The sequence below is a fragment of the Lacerta agilis genome, chromosome 8 (genome assembly GCF_009819535.1).
Source record: "Lacerta agilis isolate rLacAgi1 chromosome 8, rLacAgi1.pri, whole genome shotgun sequence".
NCBI classification, from domain to species: domain Eukaryota; kingdom Metazoa; phylum Chordata; class Lepidosauria; order Squamata; family Lacertidae; genus Lacerta; species Lacerta agilis.
In genome coordinates, this window is record NC_046319.1 from 69,712,932 (window position 1) to 69,735,516 (window position 22,585).

General features: G+C 46.2%; 1 protein-coding gene across 2 annotated transcripts; it reads right to left on the reverse strand.

Annotated features, from left to right (window-relative positions):
* Positions 1–606: 606 nt before the first annotated feature.
* On the reverse strand, positions 607–22,331 carry LOC117051614 (transmembrane protein 91-like). 2 transcript variants are annotated; one of them, XM_033158176.1, is made up of 3 exons: positions 22,071–22,331; positions 6,695–6,909; positions 607–2,040 (listed from the first exon to the last, which is right to left on the reverse strand). In XM_033158176.1, the coding sequence occupies exons 1-3, from the start codon at positions 22,279–22,281 to the stop codon at positions 1,867–1,869; spliced, it is 600 nt and encodes a 199-aa protein (XP_033014067.1). In that variant the 5' UTR covers positions 22,282–22,331; the 3' UTR covers positions 607–1,866. The 2 variants fall into 2 exon arrangements, with proteins under 2 accessions (XP_033014067.1, XP_033014068.1); XM_033158177.1 differs by lacking the exon at positions 22,071–22,331 and having other exon boundaries at positions 6,695–7,118.
* Between the last annotated feature and the right edge of the window lie 254 nt (positions 22,332–22,585).

Sequence of the window (22,585 nt, forward strand, 5' to 3'; positions counted from 1 at the left end):
GTGAGATTGTGCGTAGACAGTGAGATCATGTGTAGACAGTGAGATCAGAAGGAAATTAAATGCATACTGTACTGATTGGCAATTGCATCCTTAATGCTGGCAGTTCACTAGTATTGGTTTCAAGGGGCTCTGTTCTTCCTTTTCAGGTGCTGTTCTGTGGCTTAATGTGTCATGTTTAATGACATCACTAGGGTCCACCTCCGTGACATCTCCAGGGCCCGCCCTCCAGGTCTCAGCTTTGGGCTGTGAAATCACAGGGTCTGGAATGTCCCTAGCTTGGCAACCCCACAGTGCAGGTCCCATGTCATCCTCCTGTTCCCGCTCTTCATTCTTCTGAGCTTGCCACTCCATTCCTGAGCCCGATGATGTCTCGGGACTCATGGCAAACATTGTAGTGTGTGTGTGTGGGGGGGAAATCTGCCCATTAGTGTTGGTGGTAGTGACCCCACTAACAGTGAAAATTTGGGGTGGGGAACAGATATGCTGTGCAAAGACAAATGTGTCATCCCTCCCCAAGTCTCTGCAATATGTAGACTCACCCCACTGATCACAATAGCATACAGTTTGCTCGTTTGAAGTAAATACAATATCATTTGGAGGCAGGAGGTATTTCAAATATTTTTAATGAAACTGACAGCTTCTCTTCACTAACACTGAAAATCATCTTCATTCCTGGATTAAGCAATATTTATATAATATACACAATTAGTTAACTGCACAAAGTGTGGTCTGGGGCTACAGGAGACCATCTTATGCCGTGGTTTAAAGAGCAGTTTGTGTCAACTGATTATTCCTTATTTATTTTGATTTCACAAAATTTATATCCTGCCGGAGCACATAGCAAACAGACAACCCTCAAAGTGGTGTAAAAAAAGAGAAAAGAATAAGAGGTGAGCCCCCTGTTAACAACTATTTAAAACATTAAAAAATAATTGAATCAACGATAAGCTGAAAGCAGATTAAAACACAACCCGACCTTCTACATGTCTATATAAGCTTGCCTAAATAAAAATGTTTTTAGTGGGCACCAAAAAAAGAATACAGGGAAGGCACCTGCCTGATGTCAATAGGCAGGGAGTTCCAAAGTGTGAGCATTGCTACACTAAAATATTGATTCCTTACAGCCACAGATCAAAGTGGTTGAGCTGGCGTATATGGGGTAAAGCAACCCCACAAGTAAACATAGATTATTAACATGTTCATTCATAATAGACAATTTTGAACTGAATGCAAACACAGGCAGGAATAAAAGAAAGGTATTCAACAGTGCACTGGAAAGTTAATAAAGACTTTTAAAAGGCAGGTATATAATGGGTGGGTGTTTCAAATGTTACTACACTAAAGGCCCAGGGAAGAAACCTGGACCAGAGGTGTCAGATGGAGGAGAGGTACAACTGGGCTCTGGAAGGGATATGGTCTAAACAGGTAATTCTACTTTAACATTGGCAAGAGCAAGGCAATTGACGTGGGCATTTCCCAAGCCATCAGGTTGGACACTGTTTCAAATCCTCAGCACCCAAATCCATTTGCCTGTCCCATCTGCTTGGGATGCTTGTATGTTGTAGAACTGGAGCACAGGCAATGCTTCTCATTTAATATATTGGGCTGCGGCAAAGCTCTTGCTAGGTGGAACTTTCAGGTCAGCTGATGTTGGCTCAGATGCAGTGCTCTGCAGCCGTGTCCCCCATTGATGGCGACCGAGTCGACTTTATGGAAATCAGGTGACGCAAGGGCATACACGCATGCCATCTAGCCCGTGGTGTATCCTGTTATGGAAGATGATTGTCAAAGTGGGACTTCTCTTGCCTGTCTGATGGGGTGGGGTGGGGAAGGTCTTTTGGAATCTGAAGGCTGCAGAGGGCATCATCAGGGCTTGTGCGGTGGAACGTAGGCTGCTGTGGTAGAAACGAGCACTACGACGATGATATATATAATAAGGCACCCCAGCCCAATCCCCAGAGCGATGTGACCAAAGAGACGTGCCATGCGGGAGTTTCTCTTGGCGGACACGACATTTCCAGCGAAGTTGGCTTCTCTTGTCTGCAGAGAAAGAGACAGAAGCGAGTGAAAAACCATGCGGCTGGAGAACACCTCCAGCATGCAGAAGTGGCAAGCTGAGAAACAGCTACCTTGGTGTTAGCCAGTGAAGAATCTTGTTGCTTGAGGCTGTCAGTCACTTACCAGTAACATTGTGGTTTTAGACTGGAACCTAGCAGAGCAAAGCAAGACTATAAGCTCACATTGAGGCTCAAGACATCAGTTTGGATGGTCCTCTGAGTTTTCACCAGCACAGATCTGACCAGTGGTGAGGTTTCTCCACGAGCAATTTGCAAATCAGGCTCTCAGCAACATCCAGCAGGCAGGCTGGGACCTGCCCTTAAAGCAGGTGTCCCCAGACTTGCTGGACCTTGGTCCGCTTCCTCCAGCACCGATTGTGCAGTGGGCCGAAGTGCGGGGGAGCGCGCAGCCACACGCTATTTCCGGCACACTTTCGGGTCAACGGAGCACCGGAAATAGCTTGTGCATGTGCGCAAGCGTAATTTCTGGCGCACTTTTGTGTCGGCGCAATGCTGGAAATAGCTTGTGCGCGTGTGCATGCGCCTCCACAGACCCGGAACTGCGCCAGAAATGATGCTTGTGCATGCGTACAAGATATGTCCGTCGCTCCGCTGACCCGAAAGTGGGCAGCCGTACCGTGCCGGTAAGAGCGGGTGGCAGGGTTTCCCGGGGGCCGGATACATTAGCCCCTTGGGCCGCATTCAGCCCGTGGGCCTTAGTCTGGGGACCCCTGCCTGAAAGTATCTCATGATTAAAGACCCTTTCTCCTTCTCCCTTGTCGCAGTTGGTGCAGGCCTGTTGTTGGCAATTCTGTTTCGGTTCATATCATTTGTTTGAAACACCCACCCCACAAAAATCCCGGGAGCTGTAGTTTGTTAAGAGTGGTTGGGAACTGTAGCCCTGTTGGAGGGGTAAGCTACTATTCCCATGATTCTTCAGGGCGAAATGTTCTTTAAATAGAATTTTTAAAATGTATGGTGCATATGCAGCCACAGGTTCTATGGCAAGCCCCACTGTGTAAGAGCAGTGGCCTGTCAAGCCCACAGTGGCTGACCAGATGCCTGTGGGAAGCCTGCAAATTGGACAAGAATTCAACAGCAGCAGTCTGTCTACCTGCAATTCTCAGCAACTGGTATTCAGAGGTATAATTCTTCTGACAGTCAAGGTAGAACATCAGCCATTGTGGCTAGTAATTGCTGACAGCCTTAATGTGTTTAATGTGCTATAAAAGCTGCCCAAATGTTTTGTGAAAAGGGAATTGCATAACAAGGCAGATCAGGGGATTTTTCTGGATATTTGAGGGGCTTGTAAAACTTGAACAGAATGCTAGGGCTAAAGAAGATAATCTAATTAGTATTATTAATTAGAATGCTGCAAATGCATAAAGGCATGATGGTTAAGCTGCATTGGAAGAAATATTATTTAGAATTGTGATTAATGATTTATATGGACTTTAAACATGTTTTAATGCTTGAATGTCTATTGAGTGCATGTACAGACATTTCTGTTGAGAAATACGAAGGGCTCACTTACAACGAGCAGTTGCACAACACATTGCTCAGAGGTGAGGAATAAAGAGGGGGAATGGACACTGAGCCACATCCTGGACTACATCCTGTTCTAAGATGGCTCACATCAGTGACTTTCTGCCACTTTCTCTCTCTCTCTCTCTCTCTCTCTCTCTCTCTCTCTCTCTCTCTCCCCCTCTCCCTCTCCCTTTCTCTCCCCCTCCCTCCCTCCCTTTCAGTCATTTCCTTTTGCATTGTTTTAAAAGGAGAAAGAGAAGAGGAGGAGGAAGGGAGCAGGAGGAGGAGGAGGAGGAGGGAACTAGAAGGGTAGAAGGGGCGAATAAGAAAGAAAGTAAATATTTGGGTTAGAGAAAGGTAAATAAAATATACCCTAGAGAAAGATCAGATGAAGGTAGCCTGTTCTTTGGTGGAGAGGAGATTATGAGCCTCTGCTCCCCACTCCTTGGCATTGGAGTATCCTGATCAGGGCCGTCTTAAAGGGATCGGGCGCAATGATGCCTCGGCGCCCCTGGCATGCCGCCTCTCCGCCCGCATCCCTCCCGTGTTGGCCGCCCCTCGGGAGGGGGGTTGGGCGACCAGGGGATGAGGGGCGTGGTGCTGGAGCGGCGCGGGGCTTTGTGCGCCTTTCCCAGCGCTCTAGCTGGGGCTCCGGAGTGCAGGCGGCTTGCGGCTCGCCCGCCGGCGCGCAAGCGCCCGCCCACCTGCCCATGGGGGCAGGGGTGGGTTGGGGAGGGGGCACCTGGTATGCCGGCGGGCTTGCGGGGGCGCCCCTGGGGGCCCGGTGCCCTGGTGTGCCACGCCACCCAGCATCTATGACGAGACGGCCCTGATCCTGATAAAGAGATCCATGAGGAGGCGCTTCTCTCCATAAATCTAGGCTAAGAGCCATAGCATTCCCAAATGCTGCAAGTCTGTGTGGGTTGCACTTATTTGATGTATGTCATGGGTCAACCCCAAATCAGGCTTGATTGCTGGAATCCCTCCAGCAGGCTGACTGGAGGAGATGGTGGCTGTCCAGTGCCAAGCCAAAACTCAGTTACACCTGTAATCAACGAAGTTGTGGCCTAATTGAACCTCACTGAATGTTTCCTGTGGTGCGTGTTTTACTGATATGGCCCGATGGGGAGGGGTTCATGGTGCCTGGGCACACTGTTATGGAGAACTCACTTACGATGAGCATTTACACAACTCCTTGCTCAGGGAGAATGTACAAAGAAGGGAAACGTGCCCATTGACATGAGCCGTATCCTGGATCACATCCTCATTTAAGCTGGGTCACACCAGAGGCTTTCTTCCATACCCTTTCTCTCACTCTCTGGTAATTTCATGCACATTGTTTTAAAAGGAGGAAGAGAGGAGGAGGAGGAGGAGGAGGAGGGGAGAGGAGGAGGAGGAGCGGGGAACTAGAAAGAAGAGGAGGAGAGAATAAGGAAGAAAGTGAATGTGGGTTAGAGAAAGGAAAATAAAACATGCCCCAAAAGAAAGATCAGATGGGTAGCTCAGTCTGCTACAGCATAGTGCTGATAACGCCAAGGTTGCAGGTTCCACCCTCGCATGGGATAGCTGCATATTTCTGTATTGCAGGGTATTGGACTAGATGATTAGGGTCCCTTCTGACTCTACAATTCTATGATTCTATAAATGTATGCAGTAAAAGAGGAAGGAAGGAAGGAAGGAAGGAAGGAAGGAAGGAAGGAAGATAAAGATGGATCCCAGTTCTCGAAACACAGCACTGAGGCTGGATCCAGCATTAGCTGTGCCATAATGACGTTGGTATTGGGCTGGCATAGAGATCTCTTTGCCCTGCTGTTGATCATCTGCAGCATCATGCCAAGTGAAGAATTAGCCCTTGATCTAAGGATATGAAGAATGGGCACCATCTCCTAGCTGTATGACAAGATGTTCCAGATGACCATCTCACCAAGTTGCAAACAGATCCATGGAAAGTTAGCTCTTAATGAACAGTCGGTTTCCCATCCACAATCCTAGTTGCAGTTTTTTTTTAAAAAAAAGTTTCATTCCACATCACACCCTCAACCATACCTGGATTCTGCAGTTAAGTGGTGGCATGATATTTTTTATTTCATTTTGTTGTTATTTATTAAATGCATATATTGCCCTTTATCTGAGGATCACATGGTGGGTACCTACCTATCAAGCTCAAGTCAATTGAAAGGGGGCTCTGGTCCACCAAAACAGGTGCTGCAACAATGTGTTCCCTTTAAGGTGCTATGAGACTCTCCCTTGCTCACACCGCAACAGACTAGCATGGCTAGTCTCCTCCAGATGTTGCAGTGTAACATGCAGGTAAGTAAACTTGTAGCTTAGCAATGATTCTCTGCCTGCAGCCACCACCCACCTGTTGGACTTTCTCCTTTATTTATCTCATTCCTTGTAACTGTGTAGGGCAGAGGGATGGGCCCGTCTGTCAGTTTTGGTTTCTCTCCGTTTTTCATTTTCCCAGTCTTAAGTTCGCTCCTACACTTTTCTGCATTTGCCCAGATAGACACGTTTGCAAAGCATTTCCCCCTAATATGACTCAATCCTTTTTTTTTTTTTTGGTGTTACTTTTAACAGTGTATGCATTTTATGCATGCTTTGCCCTAGCATATGCATTTTGGTACACATATACTTGGCTGGAGAACTATGTTGCAAAATTCAGAGAAGTGCGAATTTTGGGAGGAGGGCTGTTTTTTGGTTTGTGTATCGTTTCGGAAAGAGCAAATTAGGTAAGTTTGCCTTTCAATTCAAACTGCATCAAATTTCTCTCCTCACTCCCCACCCACTCCCATCGTCCCAGTGCTTGAACTGTAAAGGGAAATATATTTCAATGGGATTCAGAAGCCCCACCCCCAATTATAGCCAAATCATACCTTGCAATGTCACCTTCCAAAAACAGCACTTAAGCCAATGCTAGTCCTACTCAGAGCAGACCCACTGAAATCAATGCCCATTACTTGCAACGGGCCTTCTATGAGTAGAACTCGGTTGGGTGCAACCCCTTGTCACTAAGGGGGGGGCATGCCTGTTCTGCCTCCTTTGTGTTCTAGCAAAGCCTCAACCCCCCCACCCCCGTTTGTTTGCCTCCCCCTTTCACACACACTTACCTGTATAGAGTAAACCAAGGCAGCAATACCAAGGGGTAGGCAGCAGCAGAGCATGGTGAAGATGGAGTAGATCAGGTGATCGGGTTCATTGCAGGGTTGTACAGGTGTGACGAAGACAGCCTGTGGAGGTTGAAGGACTGGGCCTAGGTTAGATCCTGCACCAGGTGGGCCATAGTAAGGCATTGCCCCATAGCCTGCTTGGGGTGCTGGCCCAGGAGGCTGTTTCAGTGGGTCAGGCTCTGCATAGGCCTCTTTTTCAGAGTAGGCAGGGGGGTTCTGAGCGGCAAGTGCCTTCTCACCCAGCTTTTCGTAGTCTGGGTTGCTCATGGTGGTGCCCGTCTGCTTTCTTCTTCCTTCGTCTTCTCAGTTCTGCAACCTCTGCTCAGTCCTTCACGTTCCTCCGTTGTGGCTGCCCTGGTTAGCTGCTGGATGTCCTTCTCTCTCTCTCTCTCTCTCTCTCCTCTCTCTCTCTCTCTCTCTCTCTCTCTCTCTCTCTCTCTCCTCCTACCCTTTCCTCACCTTCTGCCTTCCCTCTGCCTTTAGCGCCCTCCTGTGGTCTGGGCGTGTGTGTTTCCTCTGCAATGCAGGCCATGCTGTGGGTCCTTCCTTAGGAGACTCTTAGATACGCAGCTTCTTAGACAGGACAGCTTTGCTGTGTCTAGCTGTCCAGAAGAAGAGTGTGTGGAATGAGGGGCAAGCAACGAGCAAGAGACCGTTTTGTCCTGGGTATTGCAACACAGGTCCTAGAAGTGAAGGATGTTTCCTAGCCATGGACTGCTGTAATGCTTCTTTCGTCATCCTTGCTGTGGAAATGGACACACACGAGAGAGACATTTTGCAATCCTCAGGTATCTGAGATGTCATTGGGTCTGCGCAGGTTCATAAATTTGGGGAGGCTAGTAACCTCTCCCAGGCCAGATATACTGCTCTCACACTGGAGAATCTGAGATGTGCCCTAATAAGGCATCCCTCTCTCTTTCATTATAAACTTTTAGGAAGAATTTAAAAACATTCTTGCTCACTTAGGAATTTGTTGGCTGAAAGATCTGTTCTTGCGAACGGACCTGTTTTTGTAAGATTAAACTGTTTTTGTAAGATTAAATTGCTTTATTATTGATGTGTTTGCTACTTTTCAGGAGGAAGGGTGGGATGTATGTTTAATAAAATGAATGAATGTAGTCTAGTCTAAGTTGAATCCTAAATTTGGGTAGAAATCCAAAGACACTGATCCTTTCATGCCAGAAAAGCAGCTGCTGATTGCCCTGGGATGGAAAACATACAAATCCCAAATATTATCTATCTATATCTATCTATCTATCTATCTATCTATCTATCTATCTATCTATCTATCTCTCTATCTATCTATCTCTCTATCATCTCTCTATCTCTCTATCATCTATCTATCTATCATCTATCTATCTATCATCTATCTTTGCAGTTAGCTATGTTGTGTGTGTATGTATGTATGTATGTATGTATGTGTCTAGACACTGGCCGTATTTGAACACCACAGCAAATGCAGACAATGGTTTTCTACAGAGGCTCGTATGACTCTGCTGTATTTCTCCTTTTCTGCAAATGGCAGCAGGAAACAGTGATTCCTGGCATTACTTCCATCAAGGGGGGGGGGGAGGGAGGAGAAGGGATTGTGGCTCATTTCACTCCAAACAAACCACAATATGAAATTATTGGCTTTAGCAATTATGGTTTGTTTGAGTGCCACAAGCCACCACCCTCGGTTTGGATGTGGCGCTAAGCCAGGGGTCATGGTTTTATTGCTCCCACATTAATAATAAACCATTAGCTGTTGTCATGATTTATCTCCAACCCTTCTTCCTAAAAGCAGCACAGGGCAGCAAATACACCCCCAGTCAAAACATATACTGTATTAGCTCGAATATAAGCCACACCCGAATATAAGCCACACCTTTAAAATTGGAGGGGGAAAGAAAAAGAAAGAAAAAAGCTCCAAATATAAGCTGCTCCATTCTTTGCTGCTCCTGGCTGCATACTGGTGGGGTGGGGGGGAGCAGCACTGCATTGCCAATGGCCTTTCCCCTTCCTTGCTCTCTCAATTCCTGGCCTTGGGGGAGAGGACGGGGGACTACGCATGGGTGGGTACCACTTTTCCATGCTCCTGGTGACGTTTGCCCCACACTCCTGGCTGCATACTGTAAGGTCACAAATATAAGTCACACATCGGTTTGGATGTGGCGCTAAGCCAGGGGTCATGGTTTTATTGCTCCCACATTAATAATAAACCATTTTATCTCCCTCCATTCCTCCTAAAGCAGCACAGGGCACAACACACCCTACACACCCACACCCACAGTCAAAACATACCATATTGGCCTGAATATAAGCCGCACCCAAATATAAGTTGCACCTTTAAAATTGGAGGGGGAAAGAGAAAAAGCAATAATACCCAAATACAAGCCGCTCCATTCTTTGCTGCTCCTGGCTGCATACTGGTGGAGGGTGGTGGTGGGAGCAGCGCTGCATTGCCAATGGCCTTTCCCCTTCCTCGCTCTCTCCCTTCCTGGCCTTGGGGGAGAGGATGGGGGAATACACGTGGGGTGGGCGCTACTTTGCCACGCTCCTGGCACTGTTTCCCCATGTTCCTGGCTGCATACTGTAAGGTCGCTAATATATCCTGCACTTTAACTTTTCACAGTTGGAATTTGGGAAAAAGTGAGGCTTATATTCAGGCCAATACGGAATTTGCCAAGTGCCCCATTTTCAGTGGGATGGACTTCTTTTCCTTGAGGGTGCCCTGCCTTTGTCCCACAACGCTCTGGTTTTGTGTCATGGTGTGGAGCAGGGTGAGGTGGGTGGCAGCGAAGGGTATCAGGCGGTGTGGCGCTCTGGTATGAATTAGCTGGGTCACGCCACAACACTGGAATGAAAGCCTCTTGTTTTTTGGTCTTGTGAGATCAAAGAAGGAGCGTGTTTTGTTTCTGTGCAGGCACAAAAGCTTGGAACAAAAAACGGAGCATTCTAACTTTGGTGGGTAAAATGTTGGACAGTATGAAAACATTCTAAAACCATGACAGTTAAAAAAAAAAAAGTTCTAAAAGCAGTGAAAAATATTACCGCATCCAGTGATCTCATGGTTGTCAAGGGCATTGTCTTTCAGCCACCAAATGCCTGGGTCAAATTGGTTAATTTGGTTGGTTAATTACACAGGTAAGCTTGCATAACATGTTGTGTGAAGTAATTGTATTTCTGAAGGGTGAAAAAAGAGTTCCTTTGTCTTTAAGATGCAAGTGTGGTATCAGACATCTTAGAACAACATGTCCATCTGATCTCAGGTGAAACACACCCACCCATACCAGGAACCATCTTAGGAGAGATATGAGAAGGAACTCTTCCAAGATGGTACCTACTGTTTACATTTTTTGTAACACACACACACACACACACACACACACACACACACAATTGGGAGCACTGGCTAAGTTGATCAAGCATCCTGACTGATTAAATACTGCTGTCCTTATTTGAATCTACAGAATGAAGCATCGGAGCTGAAAGTTCTTGGAATGCGAAATGTGCCAACACATGTAAACTAGTTATGAGAAGGCGAGCTCCAAAGTGAAATTACAGGAACTGAGACCAAAGACGTCTGCCTGTAGTTTGCAAATTCTTTGTTTAAGGAACCAAAAATAGAGTGTGGTATGCTTTTAGGCAGATGAATCCTCACTGCGGTCAGGAACAGGGCTTTTCAGATTTATTCATTTTATTTCAAAAGCATTCATTCCATAAAGCATGTAGCTGTGGGACTGCTGGGCCTTGAGGCAGTAAGTGGAGCCAGTGTCAATCACAGGCAGAACTGCCCCCTGACTGGCTGTAAGAAGGCAGGCGAAGAGGGGGCTGCCTGAGGTTTGGTGGGCCACTGCCCCATTTGCCCTCATGGACCAGTCTCCACTGAAAACACCTCCATCACATAATGTTGTTGGCACCCGTCTGTCTCAAGAGAATGAGGTGAAGTCAAACAGCTGTGTTAGCAGCACCGAAGTCACCTCCCCGGGGTGGAAGCCTGGGTAGTGTGTAAGGTGGTCCTGGGCTGTCCAGGTGACAAGACTCTTGGCCTCACTGATGTGGTCCCAAGGAAAGCAGAGCAATACATTTGGCACCAGCTTGGCTGTAGGAGTTGCCGGAAGGAGGTGTACAAGACGCCACCCAACCGTCTTGGGACTGCACTCCAGACTTGTGGAGGGTTTATGCCTTAGCCTTTCCTTCTCCCAAAGATATCCTGCAAGACAGCTGAGCTTCAGGATCAGAGATTTCCCTCTTCTAGATGGGCTACCTTACAGGTTGACCAGCACCACCTGCCCCTCACTTGCCTCTACAGCACATGCGGATACCACGTGTTGGACCCACTACAGTGGTACTTTGGTTCTCAAACGCCTTGGTACTTAAACAACTTGGAATGCAAACACCGCAAAAGTAAGTGTTCCTGTTTGCAAACTTGTTTTGGAAGCCAAACATTCTCCGTTTTGAGTGTTACACTGACAATTTGAGTGTTACACTGAGGTCCATCTGTTTTTGCTATTTATTTTGCTCTTTTTGTTTTGTTTTTGTGACTATGTGGAACCCAGTTCAGCTACTGAATGATTGATTGTGTGTTTGACCATAGTACATTGTTTATTGCTTTCATTTTATGGATCAATGGCCTCATTAGATAGTAAAATTCATATTAAATTGCTGTTTTAGGGGTTGTTTTTAAAAGTCTGGAACGCATTAATCCATTTTGCATTACTTTCTATGGGAAAGCATGCCTTATATTTATAGGAATGCTTTGGTTTTGGAGAGGTCTTCCGAAACGGATTAAGTTTGAGAACCAAGGTACCACTGTATTGGTCTGAGACCCATCAGCTACCCTCACCTGGTTTAGCCAACCAATTGAAACCACTCACAGGGTGTGGCCATTATCATGTGCTGACAGCTTCTAGGAGCCACAGATGATAGCTGAGTGCAAGGCAGGGGCACCAGCTCCTGGGAGCCGAGCGCGTTTGGCTCCCCCTCAATATTTTTGGGAGAGTCCCGGCCCCCTATGTGCAAAAAGCACGAAGGTGAAGTGTGCTGAGAGAGGCACAGCTCCAGTGGCCGACTCCTTCTCCTCCACCTCCTGCTGTGGAGGGGAAGGAAGGTTGAAGCAACTTCCTGCTGATGCTGCTCCAGGAGGAGGTGGAGTCCGAGCCACCGGCCATTGATGCCACCCGGCCTCCATGTTTATATACCTGAGACCTTAAATTCATATAACAATCACCCCTCTGTAGCTATAATTTTTCCTTTAAAAAGTTATAATAACCTGGTATCCACCTTATGATATGTTGTAAATAGATGCTTTTATGTAAATCTGAAGAGACTTGCATGTCAGGCTTCTTAAGACTATTCATAAGTGAAGCAGTGCACATAGCTGGACATAGGATATCGCATAAAGAGAACACATGTTGCATTCTCTTACTAAATCACTTGTGGCATTCTAGCACTAAGGAAGAAACATTTTCTCAATAGAGTTCTATGCTTTTCACTCAGCAGGAAGGTCCAAAAATGATTGAAAAATGCAGTTTGTTTTGTTTCTGCCTTTTTTGTGTTCTCAGGAGCCAAAGTTAGCTCTCCTCTAGTCTTTCACCTTCATCATACCACAGCAACAACAAACCCTGGTGTTAGGGGGTTTCAGTGGAGCACGTCACCTTGTACTCGCCACAGGTTTGGACATGTCGTGAGAGAGATGTCTTTGCCTTGGCCTTTCTATGGGCTTTTATTATCATAGGCTCAGGTCTTGCACGCAAGGGAAGTTGCTCACTTGCTCTTAAGGGACCAAAATAATAAAAAGAATAAATAAAATCTAATTGCAGCCTGGATACACTTGCCCAATTCAAACCGAGTCAAATTAGAATTTATATAGACCCATGGTTCTCAACTTTTCAAACCAATCTGTTAAAAAAACCATTCTAAAAAGGGCAGTTGTCCAAATTAGTCAATTTAACTTTATAAGGGATCATTCCTGTTGAATCAAAGCATATACCTTTCTTGTTATCTGGTCTTTCCTGGATCCTGATGCTTCTCCTTGGTAAAACAAATTTAAAAAAATTAAAAATGGGTACGTAATTTTAATCAATAAAGAACAATTAAAAAAATAAAAAATAAAAATGTGTAGGGGAGGTTTGCACACTGAATTGTTCTAGGTGGGACAAGGAAATGTGGTCATAAACTGATCTAATCTAAATATTGGACTACACAATAGCCTGATCTATTTGAAAGCATGAAGTGCATGAGAATCCTCCATTGGAGTGTAAGCAATAAGACACTATACATTAAACATAAAAACAATTACACACAAAATTGGGTCATCCTCTCTTTTGTGGGAATAACATATACTGTCAGACATAGTTCTACGTAATAACACATAATGCGCACATACTAATTAATAATTCTATTTACATGTAGGTAGCCGTCTTGGTCTGCCATAGTCAAAACAAAATAATTGTTTTAATAATTTAATATCAGTTGGATATCTTGAGGCAATAATGTGATATTGAGACAATTCTTGCTGCTTTTTTATACGTATTGTCAACCTTGGGGCACAAGGGCTTTTTCTTGCCTGCCCCTCAGTCACAGTGAGGAAGTTACCAGCACTTTTACACCTTGTTTAAATTTTTATAGCTTTCTAAGTTCTTTTTCTTCTTAGGTTGTGGTCAAAAAAGAGCAAATGTCCTTAACAATTCAACTGTTCAACACCCCTCCCCCACTGCCCTCAAGTCCTTTATGGAGAGAAATTGCGGTGGCCACTCTGATGGTAGGCAATCCTCTTGAAGCAATGCAGGCTGGTTTCACCATTCAGTTTCCAGTAACACATCCTTTGAAGAGACAGGCCTGCAGAGGGTTGGGGTCTGAAGACACAGTCGGTTAAAAGAAAAAAGGGATTAAGATAATAAATAGCCAAGAAAGGGGAGAATACCCTTCAAATTTCTTCTTAGGAAGCTGTAAACAATACAAATGGGTAGCATAAAATGGGTAGCATTTTATTCATTTAATTATTATTATTATTATTATTATCACCTTTCCATATAATTACTACTGTCATTTTCTGCTCCGTCTGTTTAATTCCCTTCCCTTAGTTTTTGGGTGTTGTGGGAGAAAAGAAGGAAAAAAACCCCTTTTGTTAATTTGGAAATAAGCATGGGTGACAGAGTCTCGCAATTCAGTTTGGAGATTCCTGGCCTGGCCGAGGAAGTATAAGCTCAACTAGAAATGACCCTGTGGGGGGCGGGGGGGGGGTTGCATGTTGCTTGCAGACAAACTAAGGAATCAAACAAGGAAGAGAAAAATAAAAGTACCCAACTTTTCAGATCTTAAGATAGGAGAAGTGATTTAAAAGGAAGATTAAAGGGAGCAACTGAGCAATTTTCCTGAGCTTCCATAGGAATAGTAAGACTAGTATAACAAATAGGAGTAAAATAATCACACACAGGGAAGTGAGATGGGGTGGGTATTCACAACAAATGGAGTTCCTAGGAACACTGCCCCCCTCTTTGCAGTTACAGGTAGGTAGCCATGTTGGTCTGCCATAGTCAAAACAAAATATAAAATAAAAAAATCCTTCCAGTAGCACCTTAGAGACCAACTAAGTTTGTTCTTGGTATGAGCTTTCGTGTGCATGCACACTTCTTCAGATACACTGAAACAGAAGTCTTTGCTAGCTACTAGGCTGTGGGTGTCACGGTGTCCCTCCCCCTCCCTTTTACACGCAGTCAGCAGCTAGGGAGCCTCAGCAACCTTCCTGCCTTTTACAGCCTACTGGAAAAGGACCACCTTGCAATTTGGACGCCTGTTCATAGACAGTGCCAATGGACATCCTTGCAGTCTGACACTAACCAGTCATCCCAGTTAACATCGTGGCAGGCCGGGGCGGCTACGTCCAAAATCAGGATAGGCAGGGAAACAGAAGCAGAAGAGACGCGATATTAGCTCTCAAGTTGGCCTAGTGCAAGGGTAGGTAACCTAAGGCCCGTGGGCCAGATCCGGCCCAATCGCCTTCTCAATCCGGCCTGCGGATGGTCCGGGAATCAGCATTTTTTACCTGAGTAGAATGTGTCCTTTTATTTAAAATGCATCTCTGGGTTATTTGTGGGGCCTGCCTGGTGTTTTACATGAGTAGAATGTGTGCCTTTATTTAAAATGCATCTCTGGGTTATTTGTGGGGCATAGGAATTTGTTCACCCCCCAAAAAAATATAGTCCTGCCCACCACATGGTCTGAGGGATGGTGGACTGGCCCATGGCTGAAAAAGGTTGCTGACCCCTGGCCTAGTGGTTTGAACCAACCTGGCAACAAGAGAAAAAGTTGATAGAGCACAGATTCCCTATTTTTTGTCAGAGTGACAGAAACGAGCATAGAGCTGGCCTCCCCCCTTGCAACTGATGCTTATGTTAGGGTGGCTGGGGAACCATCAGCCCCCCGGATCCTTAGACCCCCTTGCAATTGATACCTTTGTCAGGGCAGCTGGGGTTAAGGTCTGTAAGCAAAGAGCAGAAAAAAGGATAAATAGAGGGAGAGTTTTTTTAGTTGCTGGGGTTGGAGAGTCCCGCCCACCTTCTTCCCCATTCACGGTCCCTTATACTCACTTCTGCATGTACTGCTCCTGGCGATCCCTGGATCTTTTACTAAATTATTTATGGCTAGCCTGATCAAGCATTGCTTCCTCTGGTTAGCCGCATTGGAACTCCAGTTATTTCCAGACCCTGGGATCGCTGGAGGACTGGTGGTTCCTCCTGGCAAATGGCCTGGTGCGCATTGGATCACCAGTCCTTCTTCACCCCCAGAATCTGGACAACCAAAGCTCCTGCCTGGCTCACCATATTGGTGTAAACAAAATCTACTCCTTTCCCCTTATGGGGTATCCAAGGGCTCGTATAGAGTCCTTAAGCGAGTTCCCTATCGGCAGGAGAAAATAACAGAGGCCAACCAGAGAATATTGAGAAGCAAAGCAGCTACTAAGCTTGATCTTTATTAAACTGTTGCAACAGGGTCCTCATGCACCACATGCAGGAGGGAGGAGGAACCCAGAACAATGGTGTGCAAGCCCTTATATAGACTTTTGAAATTGCCCACCCTGTATCTCAAGATCACCCCCCAAAACATCATACATACATCACACAGATGAAGGCGGTCTACAACAGAAATCCTGTCTGCCAGGATACCTGACAATGGCCAGTGATTGCTTACTTGGGCAGCCTGGTCGTTTTTTGTGATGTCAAATACTTTAATTCCTGAATCCAGGTCACAGGCTCACCTTATTCATACACAAAGATGCCCTAAAGACAGGTAAGCAAAAGACAATGAAGAGCCTTTCCCATTTCCTTCCTCTTTGTAGAAAAACATTTGGGAGGGTCAAAATGGTTTCAGGATTGTTCTCCTGTACTATTTCAGACACGTGGTTTACATACTCATGTATATGTTTGCCTTGTAAATTAATGAACATTTAATTTATATATTTGAGACCTTAAATTCTTGAAACAAAGATGATATATATAATAATGCACCCCAGCCCAATCGCGAGAGCGAGGTGACCGAAGAGACGTGCCATGCGGGAGTTTCTCTCGGCAGACGCGGCATTTCCAGCGAAGTTGGCTTCTCTTGTCTGCAGAGAAAGAGACAGAAGCGAGTGAAAAACCATGCGGCTGGAGAACACCATGGAGAACACCTCCAGCATGCAGAAGTGGCAAGCAGAGAAACAGCTACCTTGGTGTTAGCCAGTGAAGAATCTTGTTGCTTGAGGCTGTCAGTCACTTACCAGTAACGTCGTGGTTTTAGACTGGAACCTAGCAGAGCAAAGCAAGACTATAAGCTCACATTGAGGCTCAAGACATCAGTTTGGATGGTCCTCTGGGTTTTCACCAGCACAGATCTGACCAGTGGTGAGGTTTCTCCATGAGCAATTTGCAAATCAGGCTCTCAGCAACTTCCAGCAGGCAGGCTGGGACCTGCCCTTAAAGTATCTCATGATTAAAGACCCTCTATCCTCTTCCCCTGTCGCAGTTGGTGCTGGCCTGTTGTTGGCAACTCTGGTTGGGTTCATATCATTTGTTTGAAACACTCATCCCGCAAAAATACCGGGAGCTGTAGTTTGTTAAGAGTGGCTGGGAACTGTAGCCCTGTTGGAGGGTTAAGCTACTATTCCCATGATTTTTCAGGGCGAAATGTGCTTTAAATGGACTTTTTAAAATGTATGGTGGATATGCAGCCACAGGTTCTATGGCCAGCCCCACTGTGTAAGAGCATAAGGCAAGCCTGATCAGGCCAGTGGCCTGTCTAGCCCAGCATCCTGTTCTCACATTTTGCATTGCTTTAAAAGGAGAAAGAGAAGAGGAGGAGGGAAGGAGCAGCAGGAGGAGGAGGAGGAGGAGGAGGAGGAGGAGGAGGAGGAGGAGGAGGGAACTAGAAGGGTAGAAGGAGCGAATAAGAAAGAAAGTGAATATGTGGGTTAGAGAAAGGTAAATAAAATATACCCTAGAGCAGGGGTGGCCAACTTCCAAGAGACTGTGATCTACTCACAGAGTTAAAAACTGGCAGTGATCTACCCCCTTTTTGGGGGGTTCATGTAAAAGTTGTGGAGCTTCTTTGGGGAAGAGGAAAGCAACATTGAGCTTTTCTTTTTAGGAAGGAAAGCCCTATTTTTGGTGGTTCAGGTCATTTTAGGGGTGCAGGGCAAAGATGCTGAGCTTTTTTTAGGGGAGCCAAAGTTTTTTAGCTTCTTTGGGGGCAGCCACTGATCTACCGGTGATCTACCACAGATGTCCAGTGATCTACTGGTAGATCACGATCTACCTGTTGGACGTGCCTGCCCTAGAGAAAGATCAGATGAAGGTAGCCTGTTCTTTGGTGGAGAGGTGATTATGAGCCTCTGCTCCCCACTCCTTGGCATTGGGGTATCCTGATCAAGAGATCCATAAGGAGGGGTTTCTGTCCATACATTCAGGCTAAGAGCCATAGCATTCCCAAATGCCGCAAGTCTGTGTGGGTTGCACTTATTTGATGTATGTCATGGGTCAACCCCAAATCAGGCTTGATTGCTGGAATTCCTCCAGCAGGCTGACTGGAGGAGATAGTGGCTGCCCAATGCCAAGCCAAAACTCAGTTACACCTGTAATCAACAAAGTTGTGGCCTAATTGAACCTCACTGAATGTTTCCTGTGGTCCGTGTTTTACTGATATGGCCCGATGGGGAGGGGTTCATGGTGCCTGGGCACACCGTTATGGAGAACTCACTTACGATGAGCATTTACACAACTCCTTGCTCAGGGAGAATGTACAAAGAAGGGAAACGTGCCCATTGACATGAGCCGTATCCTGGATCACATCCTCATTTAAGCTGGGTCACACCAGTGGCTTTCTGCCATACCCTTTCTCTCTCTCTCTGGTAATTTCGTGCACATTGTTTTAAAAGGAGGAAGAGAGGAGGAGGAGGAGGAGGGGAGAGGAGGAGGAGGAGCGGGGAACTAGAAAGAAGAGGAGGAGAGAATAAGGAAGAAAGTGAATGTGGGTTAGAGAAAGGAAAATAAAACATGCCCCAAGAGAAAGATCAGATGGGTAGCTCAGTCTGCCAGAGCATAATGCTGATAATTACAAGGTTGCAGGTTTGACCCTCTTATGCAGGGGTCAGCAAACTTACTGCGCCTCAGGTCAGTGTCTCTAGCGCCGATCGCGCGGCGGGCCAGAGGGTGGGGGAGCCCATACACATGCGCACACGCTATTTCCGGTGCACTTCTGGGTCGGAGGAGCACTGGAAATAGCTTGTGCGCATGTGCACGGGCCTCTTCCGACCTGGATGTGCACCAGAAATAACGCTTGCACATGCGCACAAGCTATTTCCAGTGCTCCTCTGACCCAGAAGTGGGCAGCAACGCTGTGGCACGCTCTTAAGAGCGGGCGGCAGCAGCGGGTGGTGGGGGCCGCTGCGGGCCGGATAAATGAGTCCCTCGGCTGTATCCGGGCTGCAGGCCTTAGTTTGGAGACCTCTGCTCTTATGGGATAGCTGCATATTTCTGTATTGCAGGGTCTTGGACTAGATGATCAGGGTCCCTTGTGACTCTACAATTTTACTATTCTATGAATGTATGCAGTAAAAGAGGAAGGAAGGAGGATAAAGGTGGATCCCAGTTCTCAAAACACAGAGCTCTGAGGCTGGATCCAGCAATAGCTGTGCCATGATCAGGTTGGTATAGAGAGCTCTTTCCCCCACAGCTGATCATCTGCAGCATCATGCCAAGTGAAGAATTAGCCCTTGATCTAAGGATATGAGGAATGGGGACAATCTCCTAGCTGTGTGACAAGATGTTCCAGATGACCATCTCACCAAGTTGCAGACAGATCCATGGAAAGTTAGCCCTTGTTGAACAGTCGGTTTCCCATCCACAATCCTAGTTGCAGTTAAAAAAAAGAAAGTTTGATTCCACATCACACCCTCAACCATGCCTGGATTCTGCAGTTAAGTGGTGGCATGATATTTTTATTTCAACTTCCGGCGACGGCGCCATCGCGGGCGGTCGTGGGTTGCCTCGGCAGCGAGGCGACCCAGGCCGTCCCGGGGGTTGGAGCCCCGCTACTGCTAAGCGGGGCTCCGGTGAGGCGCGGGAAGAGCGTCCCGCGCCTCGGGCTCCCCGGCGGGCCCATTATGGCTCCGAACCCTTCCCCCGTTCCCCCTGTAAAGGGGGAGGGGGGTGAAGGGACTACGGAGCCGGGCTATAGGGGAAATGCCCCAACCGGGACGGCGAAGCGGCGGCTGCCGCTCGTGGTGAGCGACATCGTTCTCCCTGCAGAAGTTAAAAAAGGAAGCCCGGTGGTCGTGAGTATCGGATTGGACTTATTTTGGACATTTAACGACCCGGGAGGCATTACGGAACGGAAGCCTGTTTCCCTCCCTTCGGTGGAAAGAAAATAACTGTTTTGATAGACTGCTGTTACAGTGATGGTTACAATGTTTTGATTTTTGACAAGTGAGACTGTTTAGATCTCCCTTTGGGGGGTAAGATGGTGAAGAATATCTCCTTTTGAAATTACAGTTCTTGCGCCCTAGCTCCAGGAAAAATGGCTGCGAAGGTTTGAGATTGAGTGGAAATGTACTGGCACTAAGTTAGAAAAACATTGAAATCTGACACCTATGCCCACTTCAGCCATGCTGGGTTTCGTTTTCGAGCTGGTCTTGGACTCTGGACTGACTGATGAACAAAGGATTATTTTTTTGAGGTTGGAACTGCTTAATCAGAAATTGGTGTTGTTAAACCGGGATATGACAGAAAAAGTACTACCCACAGAGGAGACTTTTCAGGATATGGCTGCAATTGAAGAAAGCCTTGGCAAAGAGCTGAAGGGGATCATGGAAGAACAGAGTAAAATGGCTTGGCATCTCCGAGAAGAACAATTACAAATAAAAGAAGAATGGAAAGTCGAAATGGAGAAGCCGGAAGATGAAGAACTGGGTACCCTGATGCTCTATGCAAGGACTGCTGTGAACTGTGTCTGGATCTGTGGATGCATAAGAAAAGAGGACAATTTGAGGAGAGGTTCTGACGTAAGATGGAAAAGGAAAATGGTTAGAAGCGGGATAGGATGAACTGTATTGGTATCCTGAAGCCGGTGTGTCAAGCTTCTTTTAAGTTTTTGGATTATAAAAGGGATATTTAGTTTTTCTTTTATTAGCAGCAGTTTAAGGGAAAGAAGAGGTTAGATATGCTTTGATTTAAGAATAATATGTCAAGATATGAAGAATAATACATTAAGATATGTTAACAATATGTTTAGAGATGAAGAATAATATGTTAAGGTATGAAGTTTTGTTATTAGTTATATGAAGATATAATAACAAGATTTTAAGAAGAATGTTTAGTTTTGAATTTATAAATGAATTTAATTTTAGAGATATGAAGTTATTAAAGTAAAATTAGGAATAGGAACCGAAGGAGAGAAAGCAGGGGAAGTCAATAATGATGATTCGAACCAAGATTTTTTTTTTTTTTTGGAATAAGAAGAAGAATCGTTGGTGTATTTGTATGTGTTTAGTCATAGTGGTGGGTGAGTGTTGGGGTTAATGTTGGTGAAGGCGTTGGAGTGTTGTTTGTTATGGAAAAACCAATAAATTCTTATATAAAAAAGATATTTTTATTTCATTTTGTTATTATTTATTAAATGCATATACTGCCCTTTATCTGAGGATCACATGGTGGGTACCTACCTATCAAGCTGAAGTCAATTGAAAGGGGGCTCTGGTCCACCAAAACAGGTGCTGCAACAATGTGTTCCTTTAAGGTGCTATGAGACTCTCCCTTGCTCACACTGCAATAGACTAGTAGATAGACACGTTTGCAAAGCAGTTTCCCGTAATACGATGCAATCCTTTCTTAGGCGTTGCTTTTACCAGTGTATGCATTTTATGCATGCTTTGCCCTGGTACAGGCATGTCCAACTCCCAAGAGACTGTGATCTACTCCCAGTATATAAAAAAACTGGCAGTGATCTACCTATTGTCATTGGAGGGAGGAGGAGTGTGCATGGGGTGGATGGATTGCCCAGAATTGTTGAGCTTTTAGGGAGGAGGATTGCACAGAGTCTTTAAGCTTCTCCCCGTAACATTTTATGCACAATAAGGATCCTGCGATCTACCAGGATCACCCGGGGATCTACCGGTGGATTGTGGTCTACTGGTTGGATGTCCCTGCATGCATTTTGGTAAACATATACTTGGCTGGAGAGCTGCGTCGCAAAATTCAGAGAAGTGTGAATTTTGGGAGGAGGGCTGTTTTTCGGTTTGTGTATCGTTTCGGAAAGAGCAAATTAGGTAAGTTTGCCTTTCAATTCAATTCAATTCACTCCCCTCCCACTCCCATCATGCCAGTGCTTGAACTGCAAAGGGAAATATCTTTCAATGAGATCCAGAAGTCCCATTCCCAATTATATCTTGTGATGTCACCTTCCAAAAACAGCACTTAAGCCAATGCTAGTCCTACTCAGAGCAGACCCACTGGAATCAATGCCAATTACTTGCAACGGGCCTTCTCTGAGTAGAACTCAGTTGGTTGCAACCCCTTATCTCTAAGGGGGGCATGCCTGTTTTGTCTCCTTTGTGTTGTAGCAAAGTCTCAGCCCCCCCCCCCATTTGTTTGCCTCTCCCTTTCACACAAACTTACCTGTATAGAGAAAACCAAGGCGGCGACACCAAGGGGTAGGCAGCAGCAGAGCATGGTGAAGATGGAGTAGATCAGGTAATCGGGTTCGTTGGTGGGCTGCGCAGGTGTGGCGAAGACAGCCTGTGGAGGTTGTAGGACTGGGCCCAGGTTAGATCTCGCAACAGGTGGGCCATAGTAAGGCATTGCCCCATAGCCTGCTTGGGGTGCTGGCCCAGGAGGCTGTTTCAGTGGGTCAGGCTCTGCATAGGCATCTATTTCAGAATAGGAAGGGGGGTTCTGAGCGGCAAGTGCCTTCTCACCCAGCTGTTCACAGTTTGGGTTGCTCATCCTGGTGCTTCCTTCTTCCTTCATGTTCTCAGTTCTGCAACCTCTGCTCAGTTCTTTGCGTTCCTCCATTGTTGCTGCCCCGGTTAGCTGCTGGGTGTCCTGCTTTCTCTCTCTCTCTCTCTCTCTCTCTCTCTCTCTCTCTCTCTCTCTCTCTCTCTCCCTCCCTCCCCCCTCCTACCCTTTCCTCACCTTCTGCCTTCCCTCTGCCTTTAGTGCCCTCCTCCTGTGGTCTGGGTCTTCTTTAAGGCTCTTGTGTTGCCTCTGCAATGCAGGCCAGGCTCTGGGTCCTTCCTTAGGAGACTCTTAGATACGCAGCTTCTTAGACACAGCTTTGCTGTGTCTAGCTGTCCAGAAGAAGAGTGTGTGGAATGAG

Excerpts from the sequence above, each read along its gene's own strand:
- LOC117051614 (XM_033158176.1), bottom strand. The coding sequence starts at position 22,281 with ATGGAGGAACGCAAAGAACTGAGCAGAGGTTGCAGAACTGAGAACATG. Across the intron at positions 6,910-22,070 it reads ACCCCAAGCAGGCTATGGGG|CTGGGCCAGCACCCCAAGCA; the intron begins CAATGCCTTACT and ends TGAAACAGCCTC. Across the intron at positions 2,041-6,694 it reads CCTTGGTTTACTCTATACAG|ACAAGAGAAGCCAACTTCGC; the intron begins GTAAGTGTGTGT and ends CTTTCTCTGCAG.